At 46.6% G+C, this 24,491-nt stretch overlaps 1 protein-coding gene across 3 annotated transcripts in view; it reads left to right on the forward strand.

Annotated features, from left to right (window-relative positions):
• The window catches only part of DNAAF9 (dynein axonemal assembly factor 9), a 171,709-nt gene extending 147,706 nt beyond the window's left edge, over positions 1-24,003 (forward strand). For all 3 annotated transcript variants that reach the window (XM_053573869.1, XM_053573870.1, XM_053573871.1), the window contains exons 30-37: positions 8,663-8,798; positions 10,316-10,402; positions 15,787-15,893; positions 16,268-16,342; positions 18,827-19,032; positions 19,760-19,825; positions 21,171-21,264; positions 21,778-24,003. In XM_053573869.1, coding sequence (XP_053429844.1) covers positions 8,663-8,798; positions 10,316-10,402; positions 15,787-15,893; positions 16,268-16,342; positions 18,827-19,032; positions 19,760-19,825; positions 21,171-21,264; positions 21,778-21,890 — 884 coding nt within the window. In that variant the 3' untranslated portion in view covers positions 21,891-24,003. The remainder of the gene's footprint in view (positions 1-8,662; positions 8,799-10,315; positions 10,403-15,786; positions 15,894-16,267; positions 16,343-18,826; positions 19,033-19,759; positions 19,826-21,170; positions 21,265-21,777) is intronic.
• Positions 24,004-24,491: the final 488 nt, after the last annotated feature.

Raw genomic sequence — 24,491 nt, forward strand, 5'->3', positions numbered from 1 at the left:
GCGCCCGCCACAACGCCCGGCTATTTTTTTTTTGTTGTTGCAGTTTGACCGGGGCTGGGTTTGAACCCGCCACCCTCGGCATGTGGGGCCGGCGCCCTACTCGCTGAGCCACAGGCGCCGCCCACCACATCTTTGCTTTTATGGTGTTTGATACACAGATTTCTTCTAAGAGCTTGTCTCTTTTGTTTTTTTTTTTTTTTTGTAGAGACAGAGTGTCACTGTACTGCCCTCGGGTAGAGTGCCGTGGCGTTACACGGCTCACAGCAACCTCTAACTCTTGGGCTTAAGCGATTCTCTTGCCTCAGCCTCCCGAGCAGCTGGGACTACAGGCGCCCGCCATAACGCCCGGCTATTTTTTTGTTGCAGTTTGGCCGGGGCTGGGTTTGGGGCCAGCACCTTACTCATTGAGCCACAGGCGCCGCCCTAAGAGCTTATCTCTTAATGGCAATAAATTGCCACGTCACCACCTCTCCTGGGCTGGGGTCAAGTCTGCCCTAGCCCTCCAGCTAATATCTGTGGACTAAGTAGGTATTCGTAGCCTCTGGATCAGCAAGATCTCAATGCACTTCTCCTGTCCCAGGAAGGCAGAATTTGGCCCAGTAGGACCTGTCTTTCTCACACACTGGAATTTTCCACACTTCCTTGATAACACTGAGGCAAAAATCCACCCATCCTACAGGTTGCACTCAACCTTGCAGTGTCCTACAATCTGGCAACCCTGAAAGCACTTTCAAATCATACTATCTGATGCCTGGAGAGCCAGAATAAATTCTAAATTCCCTGCAGTGGTGATGAAATGCTCATTGTTATCAGGTGACATGCCTGGGGTCTGGGCTTCCTGAGCCAGTCCAGCAAGCAGAAATCAGATGGAAGAAAACAACTTCATATCCCCAGCATAGTTTTGCTCTGCTGATCTCATTGCCAGTCTGCAGGAAGCAGAGACAACAGAGCATACCAGAGCTGTTGTCTTGGAAAACAGCTGAGCAGGGTGCTTCCTGGGGCAGAAGGCCTATCCTGGGAGGGAGGAATGTGTAGTTGGACTGTGGTACCAGGTAGCCTCAGGTCCAGCTTTTAGAGGACCCTGTTATTTGGAATGGAATGAAAGTCACCTGGTTCTATCCACAGTTTCCACCCTAGGTAGATTAAGGACATTTTGTAGAGGTGACAGATCAGATGTGGGGCATCCATTGGAAAAAAAGGTATCTAAGATAACTCCTTTGTTTCCAGTTTCCTAAACTGGGTAGGTCAAGGCAGGAAGATTTCTTAAGGCCCTGAGTTCAAGACCAGCCTAAGCAAGATAGTGAGACCCGCCCCTTAAATCCCCCTCTCTGTAGAATATTTAAAAATCATCCAGCATGGTGGTCATATCTATAGTCCCAACAACTCAGGAGGCTAAGGCAAGAGGATCACCTGAGCCAGTTTAGGAAACTGGAAGGTTGTTAGACCTGTGCTTGAAATAGAAAGCTCAAGAGAAAACTTAGGTCCAAGGGATAACCAAGGGGGACTGTCTGATCCTAAGCTATGTGTTTGAAAGTCATGGTCAAAGTTAGTGGCAGGGACTGTAGTCACCTGTATCCAGATGTAGAGTTGAAAAGATTAGAGGGAAAAGTTCAAGATAGTGAAAGGAGAAGCAAAAAAGACCATTGCGGGCGGCGCCTGTGGTTCAGTCGGTAAGGCGCCGGCCCCATGTGCCGAGGGTGGCGGGTTCAAACCCGGCCCCGGCTGAATTGCAACCAAAAAATAGCTGGGCGTTGTGGCGGGCGCCTGTAGTCCCAGCTACTTGGGAGGCTGAGGCAAGAGAATAGCTTAAGCCCAGGAGTTGGAGGTTGCTGTGAGCTATATCTTTTTTTTTTTTTTTTTGTAGAGACAGAGTGTCACTGTACCGCCCTCAGGTAGAGTGCCGTGGCGTCACACGGCTCACAGCAACCTCTAACTCTTGGGCTTACGCGATTCTCTTGCCTCAGCCTCCCAAGCAGCTGGGACTACAGGCACCCGCCACAACGCCTGGCTATTTTTTTTGTTGTTGTTGTTGAAATTTGGCCGGGGCTGGGTTTGAACCCGCCACCCTCGGCATATGGGGCCGGCACCCTACTCACTGAGCCACAGACGCCGCCCGGTTGCTGTGAGCTGTATGATGCCATGGCACTCTACTGAAGGCCATAAAGTGAAACTCTGTCTCTACAAAAAAAAAAAAAAAGACCATTGCCTCAAGGGAAGGACAGAGAAAAGCCCATTGGCTGTGCAACTGTAAAGGACACTGGTGACCTCTATTAGGATAAGTGGAGAGGTGAGGACTAGAGCTAACTCTAACTGGACCTATGGCCCAGTGAGGTACGAGAGGCCGCAAATGTGGATGGTATTTTAGGGTGTTGGGGCTATAAAAAGGGTGATCACTAGAGAGGAATACTTCCAAGAATTATTTTGGGTTTTTTTTTTTTTTTTGAGACAGCCTCAAGCTGTTGCCCTGGGTAGAGTGCTGTGGCATCACAGCTCACAGCAACCTCCAACTCCTGGGCTCAAGTGATTCTCCTGCCTCCACCTCCCAAGTAGCTGGGATTACAGGTGCCTGCCACAACGCCCGGCTATATTTTTGGTTGCAGCCATCATTGTTGTTTGACGGGCCCGGGCTAGATTCGAACCCCCCAGCTCAGGTGTATGTGGCTGGTGCCTTAGCTGCTTGAGCCACAGGTGCTGAGCCAAGAATTGTTCTTTTTTTTTTTTTTTTTTGGCTGGGGATGGATTTGAACCCGCCACCTCCGGCATATGGGACCGGCGCCCTACTCCTTGAGCCACAGGCACCGCCCCCAAGAATTGTTCTTTAAGAATGATTTACTCCTGCTGGGGAGGCTGAGGCAAGAGAATCGCGTAAGCCCAAGAGTTAGAGGTTGCTGTGAGCCATGTGGCGCCACAGCATTCTACCCGAGGGCGGTACAGTGAGACTCTGTCTCTACAAAAAAAAAAAAAATATATATATATATATATATAAAGAAAAGAAAAAAAGAATGATTTACTCACTGCTAGGCACCTGGCTCTTTGGCACCATCACTCTCAGTGTCCCTCTACTTTTTTTCGTGTGAGGGACAGACACAGATGATCAGGCTTTCCTAGCAGAGAGCCTTGGGGAAGTACTGTCTTTAATCCATGAACCAGGGGAAGTTTGGGCCCTGTCTCCTGAGAGGAAGGCCCCTTTTCATTTGAATACTTTGAGGCCAAGACAGACCACATTCTCTCTAGCACTTGGTAGGCTTGTTTCATTAACATTGCCTTTCAACTCAGTGTTCAGAGGCAACGTTTCAAATTCTGTGCTTGTCTATGGGCAAGGGTATTATCCGATGTACGTAGATGACCTTGAGGTCACATACGTTGTTTTCTGAACTCTCCATGGGGCTTTTGGAGTAACAGTGGTTTTGTACCTGGGCCCATGCGACCCTGTGGACTGGCCTGACCAGGTTGGCCATGGGTAAATGCTATCTGAGGAGGCAGGAGATAAAAGACAAGTATTGGCTGGGTATGGTTGTTCATTCCTCGCTACTCTGGAGGCTGAGGCAGAAAGATCACTTGAGCCCAGAAGTTCAAGGCTATAGTGAGCTATGATTATATCACTGTACTCCAATCTGGGCAACAAAGTGAAACCCTATCTCTAAAAGGAAAAAAAAAATTTTTTTTTAAAGGCAAGTATTTCTTTTCTCCTCAGAGATTTGGTAGCTGGCTTGGAGGTGGGATCTGCCACCAGTAGACAAATACTTCATGTCTGGAGGGAGCATATTTCCTCCCTTTTTGCTCCTGTTCATCAGTCTACCTGATTCATTGACTTTAACAACAAAGGATTATTTTAAAATGAGAAAAGGACTATTATTACAGAAACCCAAAGAATAGGAAACAATCTCAGTACTTAAACAGCAATCAAGGCTCATAATATTGGCTTGATAGCAAAGTAGCAATGTTTTACTGCCTTTTAAGAAATGGAGTCTCACTTTGTCGCCTTGGTAGAGTGCTATGGCATAACAGCTCACAGCAACCTCCAGTTCTTGGGCTTAGGCGATTCTCTTTTCCCAGCCTACCAAGTAGCTGGAATGACAGGTGCCCACCACAATGCTTGGCTATTTTTTTGTTACAGTTTGGCTGGGACCAGGTTCAAACCCGCCACCCTCAGTATATGGGGCCAGCGCCCTACTCACTGAGCCACAGGTGCCACCCTGTTTTACTGCTTTTAAAAGTATCTATAGATAAAAGAATAACCATCTAATCTATCAACATCCCTTTAAATGTTTAAAAAAAAAAAAAAGTGGTGGCGGTGCCTGTGGCTCAAGGAGTAGGGCGCCGGTCCCATATGCCGGAGGTGGCAGGTTCAAACCCAGCCCCGGCCAAAAACCACAAAAAAAAAAAAAAGTGACCTTCATTTTCTTCTGTGCTGTAGGAAGCTTTTAGCCTAAACTAGGATGGTCAGACAGAACACAGGTTATTTCTCTGCTTTTGAGAACAGGCCAGGCCAAGCTGCCTGCTCTCTCACAGCCCAGACTAGTGAGACCTTGGCCAAATCCGGGTGTCCACTGCTTGATACAGAACAAAAGGAAGCTGCTGGCCCAAACAAGATGAAAACCGCTCACTGTGCTTTGTTCCTCCTGTACTCTAGATAACTGCTGTACCTGCCTCACAGATGGCATTTCCTCTTGGCAGGTGGCGGTTTACATAGCTGGCCTAAGGAATGCTGGGGATAATCCTCTTGCTTATTTCCCTATAAAGTAAAGCCCCTTTTCTGTGCCCAGTTCCGGACCAGATTTGTGTACATGGTACAAGCACAGCAGGCAGGACTTTGTGTAAGGTGTGTTTGTCAAGAGACCCAGTTCCCACAGGCAGGTTAAGCCTGTGTCCCTGGTATACACTCCTCAGGTGGCCACATTTGCACTAGTCTGACTATTTCTTTTGCCCAAGAAGATACCAAAGAAAGTCCAGGGCCTTCACAGGCCTTTTCTCAGCCTTTCCTTGCTCCTCACTGCAAGGCTTACCACAACCATTCTTGTCTTCCATCCTTGGGAATCTTGCAGGCCTCTTGTCTGCCCTCTCCAGAATGTCCTGAGGCTTCCTCCTCATTGTACCACACTTTGGGCCTGCACTCCTGAACTTGCCATACTTAGTTTCTAAAGGCCCTACTTCCTGTGGCTGCACCAAGGCATGGGGGTTCTGGCATCAGATCTCCATTCTGGCCTTGTGCCTCCTCTGAAGCCTCCAGATTCTCTAAATGGTAATGAGGTCACAGGTACCACCAGTGTCACCTTCATTAGGAGATTTTTCTGACACTAGCTAAGAAGTTCTATCTTAAAGCTTCTGAACAGACAGGGTATGTGAGGAAGATAGAGTAGGCCAGGCATGGTGGCTCATACATGTAATCCTAGCACTCTGGGAGGCTGAGGTGGGAGGATTGCTTGAGCTCAAAGTTCAAGGCCTGAGCCAAAGGCAAGACCCCATCTCTACTAAAAATAGAAAAATTAGCCAGATGTTGTTGTGGGTGCCTATAGTCTCAGCTATTTGGGAGGCTGAGGCAGAAGGATCACTTGAACCCAAGAGTTTGAGGTTGCTGTGAGCTAAGCCGATGCCATAGCACTCTAGCTTGGACAACAAAGCAAGACTGTCACAAAAAGAAAATTTAAAAGGGCAGTTTCTGATGATAAAGAGTACTGAATAAATTGGCTCAGCATCCATGGCATAGTGGTTACTGTGCCAGCCAGTGGCAGGTTCTAACCCAGCCTGGGCCAGCTAAATGACAATGACAACTGCAACAAAAAGTAGCCGGGCATTGTGGTAGGTGCCTGTAGTCCCAGCTACCTGGGAGGCTGAGACAAGAGAATGGCTTAAGCCCAAGAGTTTGAGGTTGCTGTGAACTTTGATGCCACGGCACTCTACTGAGGGCAACATAGTGAGACTCTATCTCAAAATAAATAAATAATTAAGAAGTTAGGAAAATAGCCCAGTGATGGCATTACTCTGCACTATAGCCATTTGCCCCAATTTAAGTTTAGAAATTACCAGTTTCTGGCGGCGCCTGTGGCTCAGTGAGTAGGGCGCCGGCCCCATATGCCGAGGGTGGCGGGTTCAAACCCAGCCCCGGCCAAACTGCAACAAAAAAATAGCCGGGCATTGTGGCGGGCGCCTGTAGTCCCAGCTGCTTGGGAGGCTGAGGCAAGAGAATCACGTAAGCCCAAGAGTTAGAGGTTGCTGTGAGCCGTGTGACGCCACGGCACTCTACCCGAGGGCGGTACAGTGAGACTTTGTCTCTATAAAAAAAAAAAAAAGAAATTACCAGTTTCAGTAATAGCTAAACCTGTTCAAAATGTTAATAAAGGTTTTGTTGCATGTTAAAAAAAAAAGAAAAGTTAGGAAAATAATAAGAATATTTTAAGAATTAGTAAATAAGGCTGGGCTCAGTGGCTCATACAGGTAGTCCCAGCACTCTGGGAGCCTGAGGCGGGTGGATTGCCTGTGCTCTCCGGTTCAAGACCAGCCTGTGCAAAAGCAAGACCCCGTCTCTAAAAATAGATGGGCATTGTGTCTGGCACCCATAGTTCCAGCTGTTCAGGAGGCTAATATAAGAGAAACTCTTGAGCCCAAGATTTTGAGATTGCTGTAAGCTATAATGCCATGGCACTTTACCATGGCTAACAAAGTTGAGACTGTCTCAAAATAAAAAAAAAAAAAAAGAATTAGGAAATGATAAAAAGATTGAATCTTTAAAACAGTCTTGCTGATCAAGCCTCCACATCTAGCTAGATGCTAGTGCTATAAGTATGTGATCAACAAAATCCAGAGTGGGAGAAATCTACAGGAAACAGTTTTTGAATAAATAAATTACACGGGAAATAAGAAATCATAGAGTGAAAAAGAATTATGAGATTCATCAATGACATATGATACGTAGACTTTGGTTCCTGGTTCAAAATAAATTAAGAAAACATAAGACAGACAAATTTGAACATGGGCTGGATTTTAAAAAAATTTATTTTGGCTCAGCGCCTGTAGCTCAGCAGGTAGGGCGCCAGCCATATACACCAGTGTTGGCAGGTTCAAATCCAGACCAGGCCTGCCAAACAATAGTGATAACTACAACCAAAAAATAGCCGGGTGTTGTGGCAGGTGCCTATAGTCCCAGCTACTTGGGAGGCTGAGGCAAGAGAATCACTTAAGCCCGAGAGTTTGAGGTTGCTGTGAGCTGTGATGCTACAGCACTCTATCCAGGGCGACATAGATTCTGTCTCAACAACAACCAAGAAAAATTGTTTTGAAATAGGATCTCATTCTGTTGCCCAGGCTGGAATGCAATAGCATGACAATAGCTCACTGCAGCCTCATACTCCTGGGCTCAATTGATACTCCTACCCCAGCCTCCCCAGTAGCTGGGACTATAGGCATAGGCCATCACTTGCAGCGGAACTGGATTTTCTGTATATTAAAGAATTATTTGGGCGGCGCCTGTGGCTCAGTCGGTGGGGCGCCGGCCCCATATACCGAGGGTGGTGGGTTCAAGCCCAGCCCCGGCCAAACTGCAACCAAAAAAAAAAAAATAGCCCGGCGTTGTGGTGGGCGCCTGTGGTCCCAGCTGCTCGGGAGGCTGAGGCAGGAGAGTCGCTTGAGCCCGGAGTTGGAGGTTGCTGTGAGCTGGGTGAGGCCATGGCACTCTACCGAGGGCCATAGAGTGAGACTCTGTCTCTACAAAAAAAAAAAGAATTATTTACTGATCATTAATTTCTTAAAGAGTCCTTATAAAAATACATACTGAAATATTTTTGTATGAAATAATTGGATTTTGGCTTCAAAATCATCCAGTGTGAGAGTGGGGGGAGGGCCGTTTTTACAGATGAAAAACATTTAGTGGGGGAAGGGGAGAGAAGGAAGGAGGATTGGGGGTCTCTGTGTGTGGCACACCTCTTGGGGGCGGGACACAATTATAAGAGGGACTTTACCTCCCAGCTGCTCGGGAGGCTGAGGCAAGAGAATTGCATAAGCCCAAGAGTTAGAGGTTGCTGTGAGCCATGTGACGCCACGGCACTCTACCGAGGGCAGTAAAGTGAGACTCTGTGTCTACGGAAAAAAAAAAAAAAAAAAGGAGGGACTTTACCTAATAAATGCAAGCAGTGTAACCTGGTTCTTTGTACCTTCAGTGATTCCCCAACAATTAAAAAAAAAATTTAGCTGAGTGTTGGTAATTCCTGAAGCCCAATGATGGGAATTTGTTCTGTTTTTCTTTTTTGTATTTGTTTGAAATTTTCCACAGTATTAAGAAGTAAATAGAAATTACTGCTTTACAAGAGTGCACATTGTCTTATAGCAAAAAATAGTTTATATGCTATGATTATAGCTATGTGAAAAGAGGAATAAATATGGGAGAGGTATTATAATTATCTTGGAATGGTAAGCTGTGGTAACTTTCCTGATTTCCAAATTCTCTGTAGTTCTGTGAATTACTTCTGTATTTTCACAAAAAGTTAAAAGTAATTCTGTGAATTACTTCTGTATTTTCACAAAAAGTTGGGAGTGAGCGTAGCTACTCCATAGCCTCTTACATAGGCCACCCCTTCTTAGAGTCAAGAGTGAGGGGCCCATGTTGGTGTGGGTGCTCGACCCCAGCCAGCACTCTCAAAGCTGAGCTATTCTTGGTTTTGTTCCCCAGGTCTGGTGAGCAATGTGGTATTCACCAGTCACACCACAGAGCAGCGGCACCCTGTCCTTGTCCAGCTACAGAGCCTCATCAGGGCTGCCAATCCTACCGCAGCCTTCATTCTTGCAGAAAATGGGATTGTCACCAGGTAAACTTCTACAGACTCTGCAGGACCAGCCACTTTCTCAGATACAACACTCTGTCAACGGCCTTTGTGGTCTTTCTGCTGTATGTAAGACCTGAACATTTATAGAAGTCAGTTTTTCAAGTGCTTTTTCCCATACTGTTTTGAGGTATTTTATTTTTATGCTTTCACTTTGTCATCCACTGAATGATGGAAATTAAGACTCTTACATGCCTTATGTTAAAATAGAGAACATAGAGAAATGATTTCTTTTTTTCTTTTTCTTTTTTTTTTTTTTTTTTGAGACAGAGTCTCACTTTGTCACCCTTGGTAGAATGCCATGGGCATCATAGCCCACAGTAACCTCAAAATCTTGGGCTAAAGTGATCCCCTTGCCTTAGCTTCCTGAGTAGCTGGGACTACAGATACCTGCCACAACACCCGGCTATTTTTAGAGATAGTCTTGCTCTGGCTCAGGCTGGTCTCAAACTCATGAGCTCAGGCGACCACCCGCTTCAGCCTCCCAGTGTTAGGATCACAGGTGTGAGCTACTGCACCCAGCCTTGAGAAAGGATTTCTTTACTTCATGGACTTCGCTTCAAACTACAAACTAAAAAAAAGAATTAGTGACTTTGTGTGTGTATGTGGACAAAGAGAAAGCACCTGGTAGTATAGCAATTTTGTTTACTCAATTAAGATACTAAAAGATTATTTCCTTTTTTTTTTTTTTTCTTTTAGACGGAGTTTCACTATGTCACCCTCGGTAGAGTGCCCTGGCATCACAGCTCACAGAAACCTCAATTCTTGGTCTTAAGAGATTCTCTTGCCACAGCCTCCCAAGTAGCTGGGATTAGAGGCTCCCGCCACACGCCCAGCTATTTTTTTTGTGCAGTTTTCATTGTTGTTTAGCTGGCTCAAGCTGGGTTCGAACCCGCCAGCCTGGGTGTATGTGGCCAGCGCCCTACCCACTGAGCTACGGGAGCTGCCCAAGATTGTTTACTTTTTATATAGGGTTTTATGTAGACTTTCGAACCATGCAAATGTTTTATGTATTCAAAAATTAAATGAAGGAGGAAAAATTAAATACAAACCAAAAAAATGAATCTGTATATCAAAATAACAACAAATTCACACACACACACAAATTCAAATAACTTTTCAATCCTCTTTTGGAATGCTGGTTCCAAACAGCATCAATGATTGAATGTTAGAAATGTGAAATGGGGCTTGGCGCCTGTAGCACAATGGTTATTGCACAGCCACATACACCAGGGCTGGTGGGTTCGAACCTGGCCCAGGGCCTGCCAAACAACAATGACAACTCCAACTAAAAAATAGCCAGGCGTTGTGGTGGGTGCCTGTAGTCCCAGTTACTTGGGAGGCTGAAGCAAGAGAATCACTTAAGCCCAAGAGTTTGAGGTTGCTGTGAGCTGTGACACTACAGCACTCAACCGAGAGCAACATAGACTCTGTCTCCAAAAAAAAAAGATTGACAGTCCTAACTAACCTTATTAACCATAGTCTCTTCTGTGTTTTCAAAGGAATGAAGACATTGAACTGATTCTCTCAGAAAATAGTTTTTCCAGTCCTCAGATGCTGCGATCTCGATATTTAATGTACCCTGGCTGGCAAGTATCATCATTGACAAGTAGCTAAGATTTCTTTGTAAACCCAATGATTCATTTATTTATAGAAAGAAACCAAAAAAGGAAAGTGAAATACCAGATGTGCCCTACAAGGGTGACACATGGCAGCTGGAATGGCCCGCCATATCACAGCTGCTGGCCCTGCCACGAGCCCAGTGCTCCAAATTGGCCTAGATGTTGAGATTTAGGGAGTAGGTACAAAGCACAATGGTATCCTGTGTTTCTTAAGCCCTAGTGAGGTTGAGGGAACCAAGGAATTATAACCTTCCCAGATGAGAGTCACTCCTGAGAATACAGTCAGTCCTCTCGGGTTCCCTAGAGGTTGGTAGTTTCCTTGCTGTTAAGACCCAGGGAATGTTCTCCGTAGGCTGCCACATAGCCTGCGAACCTCTCAAAGGGGAGGGAGAGAAGGAGAGAGTTTGCAGAGTCCACTATAATCATAACTAATCCCAATGCAATCGAGCACTTTACTGTGGGTGCTAGGCATTGTTCTAAGACTGCACTCTCCACATGGTAGCCACCAGCCACGTGTGGCTATTTAATGAAATGTAAATTAATAAAAATCAGGTAAAATTTAGAATTCAGTCTGCATAAGCTACCTGTGGCTAGCAGCTACCATGTTGGACAGTGCAGCTCCAGAATGTTTCTGTTATCCCAGGTTCTGTTGGACAGTGCTGTTCTTAGAATCTTGCTTGTGTTATCCATTACACCAAGTCTATGGAGTGGATTCCATTATTTTTCTTATTTTACAGATAAAATATCAGAGGCAGCAAGGAGTTAGTGACTTGTCCAGTTTGCAGCCAATAAATGAAAGAGCTGGATTTGAAGCCTAGGTTAAATGGCTCGAGAGCCTATTCTATGAACTGCCATGCTGCACTTATCCCTGCAGAGAATATACATTTAGTTTCTGCTCTGTTGAAAGTTTTGGAGAAGACAAAAATTAAAGCTTGGGCAAGGGCTGGGCGCAGTGGCTCAGGCCTATAATACTAGCACTCTGGGAGGCCGAGGCGGGTGGATTGCTTGAGCTCACAAGACCAGCCTGAGCAAAACTGAAAACCCGTCTGTACTAAATAAATAGAGAAACTGAGGCAAGAGGATTACTTGAGCCTGAGTTGGACGTTGCTGCGAGCTAGCACGCCACGGCACTCTACCCAGGGTGACAGCTTGAGACTCTGTCTCAATAAATAAATAAATTGGCACAAGCCTGGGCAAGAATGAGACCCTGTCTCTACTAAAAATAGAAAACTTAGCCAGACATTGTGGTAGGTGCCTGTAGTCCCAGTTACTGTCAGGAGGCTGAGCCAGGAGGATCACTTGAGCCCAGGAGTTTGAGGTTGCTGGGAGCTAGGCTGAGGCCATGACACTCTAGCCCTAGCAACAGAGCGAGACTCTGTCTCAGAAAAATAAAAAGTAAAAAAATAAAGCTTGGGGGTGGCGCCTGTGGCTCAGTGGGTAGGGCGCTGGCCCCAAATACTGAGGGTGGCGGGTGCCTGTAGTCCCAGCTACTCGGGAGGCTGAGGCAAGAGAATCTCCTAAACCCAGGAGTTGGAGGTTGCTATGAGCTGTGATGCCATGGCACTCTACTGAGGGCGATAAAATGAGACTCTGTCTCTTAAAAAGAATAAAAATAAAGCTTGGCCAGAATTTATCTCTCATGTTTATCTGGATTATCTTTGTTATCCTTACTCATGTCTCCCAGGCACCTCACATTACCCCATACATCACCAATCGATCATACTATGCTGTAAAAAACAAAACAAAACAAAAAAAACCCAGAAGGTCAGTATGAAAAATCTAAGGTGTTCAGGTATATTCATAGAAGGAACCTTTGATTTGAGTTACATTATACTTAATTAAACAGTAGGTAAGTGGGCATTCCTTATTCCTGAACATGGTAATTTTAGCTGAAAAGAAACAAATGGAGCCTAATTTCAGTGGCTGCAGCAGAACCTCTTGGCCTGATCCTGAAGCTCCCACGGTCACCCCAGCACCTGGAACAGCCCCATTCTCTATTCTATACTGACTCATGCTGGGCATGGTACACAAGAACTTAGCTCAAGGTGCAGACTTATCTGGAGGCAGACTGACTCAGGAGAGAGTGAGACATGAAGGCTCATTAGAGTGTGAATCTAGAGTCTGAAACCTTTTCCTCCCTTTTCAGGAAAGATCAGTCCTCATAAAGAGTCAAGAGATGGAGGGACCTCAAAATCATCCTTCAGGCCTTCTCTCCTAAATCCATTTCTAAGAATCTAGTAATTTAACCTTTCAGCAAGATGGTAGTCATCAGTCTCCCACTTATCCCTATACTATATGTTATTGCCCTCCTGTATAGGACAGGTTCCCCACCTCAGAGTGAATGGCCTATAGTTACAGGATGTGCTCAGGTCTGTGCTGTTTACATTTCCTCTGCCATTTCCCTTCCATAGCCTTCTCTGTTACCATCAACCCTGTTTTCCCACCTTTTTGTTTCCAGTCTGGGCAAAAACTTCTCTCTCTTCCCTTGGCCCCTGCAAATTCCCCTAGGATTCAGACACCACAGAAGCCAGAGAAGCTCACAGTCTCCAACTGACTTGTTTGGGTAGCAAAGGACATGTCAATACGCAAAAATATTGTGACACCACCTTACTTTAAAGAAATCACAGAGGTTAGGTGTGGGAGGTCACTCCTGTAATCTCAGCACTGGGAGGCCAAGGCAAGAGGAAAGCTAGCCTGAGCAACAGCAAGACCTTATCCAAAAAATTAAAAAAAAAAAAAATGAGCCAGACTATCCAAAAAATAAAAAAAAATTCAGCCAGGCTGAGGTGGGAGAATCACTTGAGCCCAGGAGTTTGAGGTTGCAGTGAAATATGATTTATCACTACACTATAGGCTAAGTGATAGAGCTAGACCCTGTTATAAATTTTTTAAAAATAATAATAATTTTAAAAATTTAAATAATAATTTTTCTTTTTTTGAGACAGAGTCTCACTTTGTTGCCCTCGGTAGAATGCCATAGCATCATAGTTCACAGCAACCTCAAACTCTTGGACTCAAGTGATTCTCTTACCTCAGCCTCCTGAGTAGCTGGGACTACAGGTACCCACTGAATGCCCGGCTATTTATAGAGATGGGGTCTTACTCTTGCTCAGGCTGGTCTCAAACCTGTGAACTCAGGCAGTCGATCCACCTTAGCTTCCCAGAGTGCTAGGATTACAGGCATGAGCCATTGTGCCCAGCCCAAAATAATAATTTTTTTTTTTTTTTGAGATGGAGCCTCAAGCTGTCACCCTGGGTAGAGTGCTGTGGCATCACAACTCACAGCAACCTCCAACTCCTGGGCTCAAGTGATTCTCCTGCCTCCACCTCCCCAGTAGCTGGGACTACAGGCACCCACTACAACACCCGGCTAATTTTTGGTTGCAGCCTGTCATTGTTGTTTGGCGGCCCCAGGCTAGATTCGAACCCGCCAGCTCAGGTATATGTGGCTGGCACCTTAGCTGCTTGAACCACAGGCACCGAGCCATAATTCTTTTTTTTTTTTTAAAGAACAAGAATAAATAGCAATTATGGAAACAATTCAGCTGGGCTTGGTGGCTAACACTTGTAATCCTAGCACTCTGGGAGGCCAAAGGCAGGTGGATTGCCTGAGCTCACAGGTTCAAGACCAGCCTGAGCCAGAGCGAGAGATTGTCTCTACAAATAGCTGGCACTGCGGTGGGCACCTGTAGTCCCAGCTACTAAGGAGCCTGAGGCAAGAGAATCACTTGAGCCCAAGAGTTGCTATGAGCTATGACACCATGGCACTCTACTGAGGGTGACGAAATAAAACTTTATCTCAAAAAAAAAAAAAAAGGACAATTCAATGTCAGTAATAGAAAAGTAAAATGGTGCCTTGTTTTGATTGACAGCTTTTACATTCTATATGTATGATATTCATTGCTGGGAAATTATTATGAAACTGGTATACCCATCTGTTGCTGCAAGAGGTATAGATTATTACCTATGAGATGGCTATACCTTTTCCTAGAGTGACTGCAATCGTGGGATTCATCTTAAGAAAATAATTAAAGGGCGGCGCCTGTGGCTCAAGGAGTAGGGCGCCGGTCCCATATGCCGGAGGTGGCGGGTTCAAACCTAGCCCCGGCCAAAATAAAAAAAAAAAAAAAAGAAAATAATTTTAAAAAAATGGCTGAGCATGATTGCTCACACCTATAATCTTAGCACTATGGGAGACTGAGGCTGGTGGATCGCTTGAACTCAGAAGTTTGAGACCAGCCTGAGCAAAAGAGAGACCCTGTCTCTTTAAAAAAAAAAAAAAAAAAGGCTCGGCGCTTTTGGCTCAAAGCGGCTAAGGTGCCAGCCACATAAACCTGAGCTGGCGGGTTTGAATCCAGCCCAGGCCCACCAAACAACAATGACGGCTGCAACCAAAAAAAAAACTGGCCGGGCATTGTGGTGGCCGCCCATAGTCCCAGCTCCTTGGGAGGCGGAGGCAGGAGAATCACTTGAGCCCAGGAGTTGGAGGTTGCTGTGAGCTGCGATGCCACGGCACTCTACCCGGGATGACAGCTATCTCAAAAAAAAAAAAAAAAAAAAGCTAGGCAGGCATTGTGGCAGGTGCCTGTAGTTGCAGCTACTAGGAAGGCTAAGGCAAGAGGATTGAAAAAGCCCAAGAGTTTGAGATTGCTTTGAGCTACGATGCCATGGCACTCTACCCAGGGTGACAAGATTGAGACTCTGTCTCAAAAAAAAAAAAAAATGGAAAAAGAAAGAATGACAATTCTGTACCAATGGAAGCTGTGTGATGAGTATTTGGGGATTGATTATACTCTCCTACCTTTGCATATGTTTGTTTAGAAATGTCCATAATAGAAAGTTTTAAAGAAAGTTAAGAACATAACTGTTAAAAATGAATCTGAGGCCAGCAGTATGTCTGCTGAACTGAAAAAATAGGGCAGAAGTGCCTCAGCCTTTCAATCCCTCTGTTGAGAATATATACAATCCAGATGATGGGATGTAGTTGGAGCCATAAGGGAGTAGGAGGGGATCCTCAATAAGAGCCCCTACTGTCCCAGGAGGAAGCCCCAACCTCAGGTGGCCACCAGCAGGCTTCAGAGATACATATGGTCCTTGACTTCAAGGAACTGCAAGTCTAAGGAGATAAAACCTCCATCCTCACAAAGCCCCTGCTCTAATTAAATAGTCATGCTTCCCAGTCTCAAGATGAAAGAGATGTATACACAAGTGTTTTTTATGCAAAATGACGTGTAAGTAAGGGAGAATTCAATTATTATAGGATAAATGATAATTAATTTCATTCCAAGTAGTATATAATAAAATTCAAAGCCAAAATTAACTGTACTTAGAATTTTTTAAACCTTTTAAAGGTATGAAGGTAAATTTGATTCTGGATCAGCCTTTCCACTAATGGTTCAGATCTGCGTATGGTTTGGCCGTCCCTTGGAAAAGACTCGCTTTGTGGCCAGGTGTAAAGGTGAGCCTTAGTTGGGACATATCCCAGATGCTAGTAAATAACTGCCCCAGAATTGTGCCTGGTTCCTGGTACCATTTCAATGTTCCATGTGCTGTCTCTTTTCCTCACCATGTGGGACCAAAAGCAAGCAGAGGATTTGAGGAACCAGTAGTTTCCTACTTCTGATCATGGATGACTGTGTACACAATTTGATCTCCATGCCATTAGAGTCTTTCCATTCCTGGGATGGAGAAACAAAGGGTGGGGAATGGAACCTATGAACCCTGGGCCCTAGAAATGCATCTCTCCCTAATCCCTAAAAGTCCCAGCTATGCTACCGTGAAGTTGGCTTCTGCCCTCAGATGGGTGACAGCCCTGTCCTCTTTCTCCACCAGCAATTCAATCTTCCATTAAGTCAAGTCCTTTCTCTGGAAACATCTACCACATCCTGGGCAAAGTCAAGTTTTCAGGTAAGTGTGAGGTTGCATTTGGAGGTCCTACACCATGAAATGCTTGCATCCTCGAGTGTGAGTTCATAGTCTCTGCTCTGGCGCTCTGTAGACCACTGGTGCCTCTCAGACTCTCTCTCTGAAAAACCCTCCCTCTGGGCCTTACACCATCAGGCTTGTCTTTCACTCTCTCCCCCAAGGACCCACTTTCTCCAGGTTCTCCTGCTTCATGATGAAGGATCTGCCCTATTCTCCTGGATGACCAGCCTGGGGCCTCTCCTCACAGCTCCCTGACTTCCTTGTTTCAAAGACTTGTACCCCACCACTCTACAATCTGTCCCAATGCTGAGCTCTCCAGATCCAGATCCATTTCTTTTTTTTTTTTTTTTGTAGAGACAGAGTTTCACTTTATTACCCTCGGTAGAGTGCCGTGGCGTCACACGGCTCACAGCAACCTCCAACTCCTGGGCTTAGGCGATTCTCCTGCCTCAGCTTCCCGAGTAGCTGGGACTACAGGCACCTGCCACAACGCCCGGCTATTTTTTTGTTGCAGTTTGGCCGGGGCTGGGTTTGAACCCGCCACCCTCGGCATATGGGGCCGGCGCCCTATGGGGCCTGAGCCACTGGCGCCGCCCTTTTTTTTTCTTTTTTTTTGAGACAGAGCCTCAAGCTGTCACCCTGGGTAGAGTGCTATGGCATCACAGCTCACAGCAACCTCCAATTCCTGGACTCAAGCAATTCTCCTGCCTCCGCCTCCCAAGTAGTTGGGACTGCAGGTGCCTGCCACAATGCCCGGCTATTTTTTGGTTGCAGCCATCATTGTTTGACGGGCCAGGGCTGGATTTAAACCCGCCGGCTCAGGTGTATGTGGCTGGCGCCTTAGCTGCTTGAGCCACAAGTGCCGAGCCTCCAGATCCATTTCTGACCAAAGGGAGAAGGCCAAGTCTTCAACTTGCCTTCTCCCTTATGTCCAGTAGGCCTGTTCATCTGGAGCCCTTGCATCCTGATAGTCTGTCTTGGTCTGGGCGTCAGGGAAGTCCTCAAAACAAGTAGGAACTGGTCAATTCAACATTCAGGAAAGGGTGAGGGAGACTATTACAGGGAAAAGAAACAGCATTTAGTATAGTCCAGAGGCAAAAAAGGCACATTTCAGGAGCCAAAAATGGTTTACCGTGGCTGGAACCTAGGGTAGGGAGGGAGGGACTGTGTTTGTTAGGGCATTGTTATTTAGTACAACAGAAAACCCCAATGTAGCTAGCAGGTGTTAGCTATATGACAAGAAGTGAAGAGGTTGGCAGCAAAGGAAGGCCAACAAAGACCCAGGTGATAAGTCTTTTTGTTCATCCTTTCATTCTTGGTGTGTTAGCTTGTCCCAAATTTCCTGCCCCTCGTGGTTGCTAGATGGTACTGCAGGTCTGGGTGTCAAGGCCAGACACTACATCCCCCAGTGAGAAGCTGTCTCTTCCTGTGGGTGTCTTTGTCAGTGCAGATACCGTTCTCCGGAGCTCCTAGCCCCATTTTTTCAGCCAACTTCTCTCATTGGCCAGGATTGAGTTGTCTTGCCTTCCTAGACCCATCGCCCATGTGGGGCTTGGTATTAGAGGAGAAGGAGAGGTTAGGTAGGCAGCCATTAGTGTCTGCAGTGGGGAGCCATTGGGGTTTAGGTATGAGGTCATAATGGTTCAGATGGGAGGATTAAATGGCAAAACCTGCATAAAAGAATCTCCATAACTTTTGTTTAATTTATGTTGTCAAATCTAAAGTTTACCCAGCTCCCTGCCCTCTGGCTCCAGCAGCCAGCCCCTGCCTGCTTTAGAGGTCTTGGTGTCTTTGCTTTCCCTCTCACCCATCACCTCCTTTTCTTCATTTAGACCTACTGCTGACCCCTTATTCAGGGTTAACCTTTGTTCTGGACCCTTTTCTTCATCCTGCCTTTTGGGAGGCTCTTGTCCCCTTCTTGTGTCTCCAGACACTCCTGGCCCCCAGCTCCTCAGCATATGGCCTAGACTCACCACTGCTGTTCCCATCTACAGGACCTTTCTGCAGCTCTGTTGTGCTATAGGCCATGTCCTCCTCCCATGGCCTCTCAGGCCTCTGCTGAGAACCCCTCACCTCTACCAAGGGGGCTTTCTTTGCTTCTCCTCACCCATATCTTCCACAGGGGTGACTCTAGCTACCACCAGTGATCATGTGAATAGTTAGGGTCGTACAGTCTTTCAAATGCCACAGGTGCAGAGTCAAGCTCCTTCTCCCCCTACATACCTCATCATCTTTTGTTCCTTTCTAGATTAATAGTATCTACTGATCACCCAAATCAGCCAAACTGGAAATTTCTTTTGCTCCTTTCTCTCTTACTCCATTCTTTCTCAGTTGCCACCAGTCTTGTCATTCTCCCTCCTGTGTTTTCTCATGAATCTGTCTCAGCTGTCCGCATTGTTATAGTCTTGGTGTAGCCTTTTCCCTTAGGGGCAGGGTCTCAGGGACTAACATGTGCTCCCTTTGCAGACTCTGAGAGGACCATGGAGGTCTGCCACAATACTCTGGCCAACTCCCTGAGCATCATGCCGGTTTTGGAGGGACCCACACCACCACCTGATTCCAGAAGCACACCTCAAGACAGCAGCGGGCAGCAGGAGTGCTACCTCGTGTTCATTGGCTGCTCTCTAAAGGAGGACAGCATCAAGGACTGGCTGCGGCAGTCAGCTAAGCAGGTGGTTTTGGAAGCCCAAAGTTGGCACTGCTGTGACCCGCATATCTCAGAGCCTCTACTGGCCCTGAGAAGCCCTTCTACTGCCTCCCTGATGCCTTCCCAATGGCCTGCCTCTCACAGGCTCAGCCAGCACTTTCAGGGACACTTTGCGGTGGGAGAAAGTCACTTAGGGCAACCACTAGGCAGAAATAGTATGTTATCTGCTCTGAGCCCATGCTGTCTGCAAGCTTTGGGTGCTAAGGCTCTTCACACAGCCTTAGAGGTTTAGCTCATCCTAGAACTCTGGGAATAGAGTTGGCTGGGGCCTGGGTCTTTTGCAAATGTTCAGTGAGACCTGTCCTTATACTGAGGCATGGGCTGCCTCACCTAATAAGCTCCTAAATGGTGCTTGACTGTGGGACCTTGGGCTGTCCCTTTATCTGCATGTTTGTCATTGATGGGGCTTAGGGACAAGAATCTGCAAAGAGACAAGACTATGCCCATTTGAAAAAACACTGGGCTATCCTCTGCAGCCTGTTTCCCACTGGCTCACAAGGCTCTGGTGTGGGAAAGTGGTCTTCTCAAGGGGCGGACAGGCAGGATATTATATCCAGACCATGGCAGTGTGTATGCATCCCCCCTCACTGGGATTATACTCATGTCACCAACTGCCAGATCCTTAAGCCCTCATCTGCCCATGAGCTCCATCAGCATTTTTGGGACCTGACCTACCCTACATCTCTACACAGAAGCCTCAGAGGAAAGCACTGAAGACCAGGGGGATGCTGACCCAACAGGAGATCAGGAACATACATGTGAGTGCCTCGCCCTGGGCTTCCCTCTGTTACCCAAGGCTTTCTTCCTAGGCTTATGTAGCGCCATCTTTTGGATTTCCCAAGTGAGGGAGCTATTAGCACATGCTATAAATCTTGCTTCTCTCAGGCCACAGAGGGAAGCTCAGTACAGAATTCTAGCCTTAACAGTCTCACTGAGCAGGGGTGAGGTAGCCTTTGGTGTAACCTGGGCATGAGATCAAAAAGAGCCAATATCTATGGGAGGAACAACCCTGCTGAAGCAACTGCAGAAGACCTCTGTCTAAGGTAAACCAACTAGGGCCCAGGGAAAATAATTCTAGACCTAGAAGCTGCTCATGGGAAGGTTGTAGAATCCTAAGGCCAGTTGAGAGGCCCCTTAATGGGTTCCCCCAGCCTCCAGGCTGACTGCCAGCCTATGCCCTAATTGCCATGTCTACTGTGGCCTCTTCCTGAGGGCCCTGGGGACAAAAGACTAAAAGGGACACAGAGTCCAGGTCCCAGAAGGGCTGTGTCACCATCCTACTAATGAGCAGGTGGGGAAAGAGAGTATTCTGGGACTCCAAGAGTCCCTAAACTGGACTTAAAGAGTACCCCTTCCTAACCAGCTCCTATGGGCCTAGATAGCACTGGGTGCTCCTGGCAGGGATATGGAGGCACCTCCTAAATTGCATGTTCCCCGTTCTGGGGAACCTTGTATGAGGATTTGAGTACAGATCACTTATTTGGGAAGTGATTCTGGATGACACTAAGTAGGGAAATGGGAAGGGAAGGGAAGGGGAGACAGCCAGTAAAGCGTGTGTTATCAAACCAGCCCCACTGTGAGCCTGAAAGGGTCACTGGAGGGTGTTAATTCCCTGGCTGGTTTGCTAAGGTAATAGACTTATTTATGTTTTTAATGAGTAAGTGAGTGATAGAAAGTAGTAAATAGGGCAGCGCCTGTGGCTCATGGAGTAGGGCGCTGGTCCCATATGCCGGAGGTGGTGGGTTCAAACCCAGCCCCGGCCAAAAATCACAAAAAAAAAAAAAAAAAGTAGTAAATAATAATTCTTACAGGAGGCTCAGCACCCATAGCACAGTTGTTATGGCACTGGCCATATACACTGAGGCTGCCGGGTTTGAACCTAGCCCCGGCCAGCTAAGCAACAATGACAACTGCAACCAAAAAATAGCCGGGCATTGTGGGAGGCACCTGTAGTCCCATACTTGGGAGGCTGAGGCAAGAGAATCACTTAAGCCCAAGAGTTTGTGGTTGCTGTGAGCTGTGCTGCCACGGCACTCTACCAAGGTGATACTCTGTCTCAAAAAATAATAATAATAATTCTTACAGGAATCTTTTTTCCCACAGGTGAAACGTCACTTGGACCCACTTCCAGCAGGCTACTTCTATAATGGCACCCAATTTGTTAACTACTTTGGTGACAAGACTGATTTTCACCCACGTATCCTTAAAACAGTTTGGTCCCTGTATGGAATCTGGGGCAGCCAGGCTAGGGGTATATGTGAGCCTGTCTGTAGAGCCACAGCAGCCGAGCGCTGGAGCAATCACAGGGGCAGACTTTTCGTTTTTCCCTTTTAATGTCGTTAAAATTAGATTTCTCTGTTCTTGAACGATTGCTGATACTACTCTGTGGTAGAGTTTGAATGCAATTGTAATGAGATTCTAAATTCTGTGATCATCAGGATTATGATTTACAAGTTGGGGCAGCCTGATTGGCTCAGCTAATTTGTACAGAGATGCAAAGGGCAGGATGGGAATCTTGGGGCACTGCTGTGTGCTAATGAAAGCTGAAGGGTTCAATTCTAACATGTCATTAAGGAAGGGCCTTATGCCAATTAGCTATCATACTATTAGTTATATACCCAGAGCCCATCAGATACCCCCTGTGCAGGCCAGGCAGGCGCTGCTTTGGTGTCCTCCAGGCTTAGAGCTCTATTCCTTAATGAGACGCCAGTCATGGACCAGTTCATGAATGACTACCTGGAAGAAGCCAACCGAGAAATTGAGAAGTATAACCAGGAGCTGGACCAACAGGAGTATCATGACCTCTTTGAGCAGAAGCCCTAGAGGAAGGCTGAGCCCATACGTCCTACAGAATGTGTACCCTGGAGATGGACGAACGGGTGTCTCCTGGAGCCTTCCTAGAGGCCCCTCCCAGAGGGGTCTGTCTTTGTTGTCTTTGGCCTCTGTGTGCTGGCTTGAATGCATGTTATTTTTATTCTCTCTTCAATGCTGAAGAGCATCCCCTGTACCACTGATTGGGGGGCAGGGTTTCCTCAAGGATGAGCAAACTGAGACTGCCCTGAGTGTGCAGTTGGCAGTCTAGGAGCTCTGGGTCTCTGATAACAGTATCTCCTCTGGGCTCTTGAGGTACTTTGTGGGGTGGGGAGAAGTGTTTGGATTACACAGAGGAGCTGCTGGGAATTAGAAGGAACCTTGGCTTCCCAAACTGTGGCCAGGCCACCACAGGCCTCAGATGCTGCCCCTAAGAGAGCTGTCATCTCCAGTGGAATGCCTGCCTCCCCTGCTTGGGCCCCTTCCATTGAGGAGCTTGCTACTAACCCCCAGCCTAGTCATGAGGAGAATAGCATAAGCCCAGCTCAGAGAGCCCACAGCTTAGGCTGAAGGCAACAGCTTATTCTGAAATGAAGGAATTCCCCTTATGGACTAAACCGAAGGAAAAGTATGTCTTCCAGAAGTATGTGGCTCTTGAGTTGAACTCCTTGTGCTTGGTTCTTGAGCTCTCTTGTGGAATCACTTGAGTTTCTCTGATTCAGGTTCAAACACGAACCTGCTTACCAAGCCCCCAGAAAGCCTTCATCTCACTGTGGAGGGGAGCATCCCGCATCTGTTAAGTGTCAGGCCTACGGTTTGATCACTTGTGAGTAGTTAGTCTACTGTACCCAGCCTTTCCAGGAAGGCCAGGTTTTCAGCTACAAACTTCAGGAATCTCGTGCATTATTGCTAGCCCTGGGCTCATTTGGCTTCCAAGGACCAGGAATTTGAAAAAATTCCAATACCCAAGTTAGAATTCCTTCCAATGGCATTGTAAAACGGGGGAAATACAAGTGTGTCTCATGCTGACCTTCATAATTAATCTGAGGAGTTGGGGGAGGGTCATAGGCACTGATATGTAGGTGATATCTATTAGGACTTCAGTGCCTCGGCCACCTAGATGTTAAGTAAGATGTTAAGTATTTTCTGAATTTTACTTATTTTTTTTGCATGCCTTAGAAGAAGCACATAGGTGAAACCAGCAAAGTTTCTAGTAATGTAGAGGAGTTTTTGAGAAAGGCCCCTGGCACAGAGGGGAGAGAGGATGGAGCACATGACATGGTCAGCATGCAAGTAGCAAGGCAGTTGTCAAGGGCTTGTCAATAAAATGTACTAGGAAAAAAATTGTATTTGAAGCCAAATGAACAAAACTCCAAATACCATTGAATGAGAAATCTTGCATCAAGAAAGCCTTCTGAAAAGTCCCATGTGCTCCAGTCCCAGCTCCAAAGCCACTGGTGACAAAGGCCCCACTGTGGAGCCTTAGTCTGGGAGTCCCTGACTCTGGCTGGCCAGAGGCCAGGGCCCATGAAGGGGCTGCCTCTGCTTCAGAATCAATAACATAGATCTTAAGTGCAATTGATTAATAAGCAGTGAGTTACTGTAGCTTCCTTTAGCTCTACTGAGCTCTTTTTAAAAACTCAAACTTGAGCAGCCTTAGAAAAGGGATGGGGTGGGTGGGGATGATAACCATAGGCCATATCCTCCAGGTGGGTTACTATGATGTTTTAAAAGAAAGCTCTGGATCTAGGAGCTTGAACCATTTCCTGGCTTCCCTGGCCTGGCAGTCTGGCTGCTGCACAGAAGAGTTTTTAAAGAGGGGTCAGAGCCTGCCCATGTGGGTGAGTTTATACCACACAGGGCTGTACTTAGTGATGGTTGTGGTTTCTGAACATTTTCCATAGAAATGCTTTCTCACCAACCCGCCCTACTGTCCGAGTTCCTCTCCTCTTGGAGGAACAACTGTGATTACCTCAACTTGAATATGAAACTGTGATTGAAAAAAGTTAAAACATTAAGGAGTGTTAAAGCCAAAATGGCAAAGCTGGCTGAGACTTCTATAGATGTTCTTCAGCCTATTCCAGAGTGCGAAGGGGCACATTGGCAAAAGGGCATTCCTGGGAGGGCACACTTGCTCTGCCCCTGGTAAAGAGGCACACTAGCGCACTGCGTGAGCTCTTTGAAGACTATGGCCAGAGGAAGCCTCCTTCCAGAACCTGCCCGGCCTCTCTCTGTGTTCTGACTGTGAAGGTTAGCATCCACTTGATTCCCTCCAGACAGCGTTCAGGTGGGGAGCCAGGTCTTAGGCTGTCTGCAGGGGAAAGGCCATGACACTGTGTTTTAGCTGTTGACCGCAGAAATGGGTACAGGGACCCAGCAAAGGCATCTAGCATGGGTTCCTAGGGGAGGCAGAGTCCTCCAGGGGCTTACATGCTTTTTGCCAACTTCCTGTTAGCTGCTTCGGTTTTATATCACCCAGAGTGTATGTGATAATATTGAAGTCACTGAAGTTATGGGTTATTTTATACTTTGATATGGAATTTTTCTCTCTCTCTTTTTTTTTTTTTTTCCTGACTGGAAGGAGGCAGAAATTGGCAAAACAGGATTAACCTT

This window comes from Nycticebus coucang, chromosome 21 (genome assembly GCF_027406575.1).
Source record: "Nycticebus coucang isolate mNycCou1 chromosome 21, mNycCou1.pri, whole genome shotgun sequence".
NCBI classification, from domain to species: Eukaryota; Metazoa; Chordata; class Mammalia; order Primates; family Lorisidae; genus Nycticebus; species Nycticebus coucang.